The sequence below is a fragment of the Peromyscus maniculatus genome, chromosome 1 (assembly GCF_049852395.1).
Source record: "Peromyscus maniculatus bairdii isolate BWxNUB_F1_BW_parent chromosome 1, HU_Pman_BW_mat_3.1, whole genome shotgun sequence".
Taxonomy (NCBI): domain Eukaryota; kingdom Metazoa; phylum Chordata; class Mammalia; order Rodentia; family Cricetidae; genus Peromyscus; species Peromyscus maniculatus.
The window spans coordinates 52,355,025-52,357,065 of NC_134852.1; the positions used below are offsets into that span (position 1 = coordinate 52,355,025).

A 2,041-nucleotide genomic window follows, 5' to 3' on the forward strand; every position below is an offset into this window, starting at 1 on the left:
CTGGGGGCAGTGGGGCCATCACTGGCTAGGCAACGGGGTTGGGGCTTGGAGGATGGAAGCTGGTGAGGGGGGAACTACAGTAGGAACAGGGAGATGAGTTCAGGTAGATGGCATGGAGTGGCGGGGGAGGCTAGGGGACGGGGTTAGGCGGGCAGAGGGGGCTTTGAAAGAAAGGACCTTGAGGTGGGCTGGGGGTTTGGTTGGGGGAGTGGTCATGGTAAAGGTGGCGTGTGATGGGGCAGATGGGATGTGTAAGGGTAGTGTGGCATTTGGAGCAAGCATCTGAGGAAAGATGGGAATGTGCAGACGGGAGGGTTTCAGGAGTCAGAGGAAGAGGAACGTGAGACCAGAGGGGTGTGTGGAGAAACAGGGTCAGCCGAGGACTGGAGGTAGAGGCATCTCCTTAGTTCTGAATGGCAGGGAGATGCAAACGGGAGGAGGCGGGGAAGCAGGGGAGAGGCCAGAGCGCGGAGAGAGGCTTGCGGCATCCGGTGGTGGCTCTTAGGCACTCAGTAGAGGTTCCCCATGAATGTCAGCCCTTTCCAGGAGGGACAGGATCTGAAGGGCAGGTTTGACCCCCTCCCCACCCTGCCCACAGACACAGTTCGATCCTTCATGAAGCGCAGCAAGGTAGGCCCTTACAATGAGGAACTTCGGGCCCAGCAGGAGGCGGAAGCCGCCCAGCGCCTCAGCGAGGAGAAGACCCAAGCCAGCGCCATCTCTGTGGGAAGCCGCTGTGAGGTGCAGGCACCTGGCCAGTCCCCGCGCCGGGGCACTGTCATGTATGTAGGTATGTGTCTCTCCGTCACTGTGACTAGAAACGTGACAGAACTTAAGGGAAGATGTCTTTTGGCTCAAGTTTCGGAAGGGGCAGTTGGTGGCCATCTGGCCCTATGCACTTGGCCATAGCATCATGGAGGACCAGGCTGGCCTCAAACTCAGAGATTGACCTGCCTCTGCCTCCCACGTGCTGGGGTTAAAGGTGGGCGCCCACCACTGCCACCTAAGCCTTTCTCTGTGGCGACACCCTGCTCTGGCTGGGGGTCCTGAGGGAATGGGGGAGAAGCAGAAGGAAAGAGACAGTGTCAAGGCTGCCATCTCTGTCCGGGGAGGAGGGGGTATGAGCACCGGAGGTAGGACTCTGTCTCCATGGCAGCGTTTCTACTCCGCCAAGGAGCAGGAGCCAGGAGGGAGCTCCACATGGAGGTTTCACTGGGATTTCTCTCCTGGACAGGACTCACAGATTTCAAGCCAGGCTACTGGGTCGGTGTCAGATACGATGAGCCGCTAGGGAAAAACGATGGCAGGTAACGTATTGCCTCTGGTGTATGTGCTTGTCCGTGTACGTGGGGGTCCACGTGTGCTGCTGGCTGAGCCTGCCCACGCTGGCCAGGACAGTGGTAGCCTCTCCTCACTGCCGCCCCCCCTCCCTGCAGTGTGAACGGGAAACGCTACTTTGAATGCCAGGCCAAGTACGGAGCCTTTGTCAAGCCGGCTCTCGTCACCGTGGGAGAGTTCCCAGAGGAGGACTACGGGCTGGATGAGATGTGACACTGAACCAGGGTGTCCCCTCTCCGGCCCCTGACGGAGCCCCTCTGTCTGTCTGCCTGTGGCCCTTTTCCTCCGATCCTGTTTATTTTATTCTCTTATCTGCCATTGGTTTTTGAGATTTGTGCATTAAATTAATCAGAATCCAGGAGGGTGTGGGAGTCTCTTGATTTCGGGAAGATCTTGGTAAAGTAGCTCATGGTGGGGTGTGATGGTACACATCCTTCATCCCAGCCCTCGGGAGGCAGAGGCAGGCGGATCTCTGAAGTCAAGGCCAGCCTGGGCTACAGAGTGAGTTCCAGGACAGCAAGAAGTACAGAAAAAGACCCTGTCTCAACCAAACAAACACCTGGATGATGCCGTGGCACCTAGATGCCTCCAAGAAATGGCTTTACCCCTTTTTACTTAAGGTAATATCCTGAGTGCTGGAGTGTTTACTGAGGGGCTGGAGAGATGGCTCAGCCGTTAAGAACACTGACTGCTCTTCCAGAGG

The 2,041-nt window shown here is 57.3% G+C and overlaps 1 protein-coding gene across 2 annotated transcripts in view; it reads left to right on the top strand.

Annotated features, from left to right (window-relative positions):
- Positions 1–1,696, top strand: part of Tbcb (tubulin folding cofactor B) — a 5,743-nt gene extending 4,047 nt beyond the window's left edge. The window contains exons 4-6 of one of the 2 annotated variants that reach the window (XM_006982024.4): positions 599–790; positions 1,235–1,307; positions 1,437–1,696. In XM_006982024.4, the coding sequence (XP_006982086.1) occupies positions 599–790; positions 1,235–1,307; positions 1,437–1,551 (380 nt within the window). In that variant the 3' untranslated portion in view covers positions 1,552–1,696. Of the gene's footprint in view, positions 1–598; positions 791–1,234; positions 1,308–1,436 lie in introns of those variants that run through there. The other variant, XM_042268676.2, reaches the window with a different exon arrangement.
- Positions 1,697–2,041: the final 345 nt, after the last annotated feature.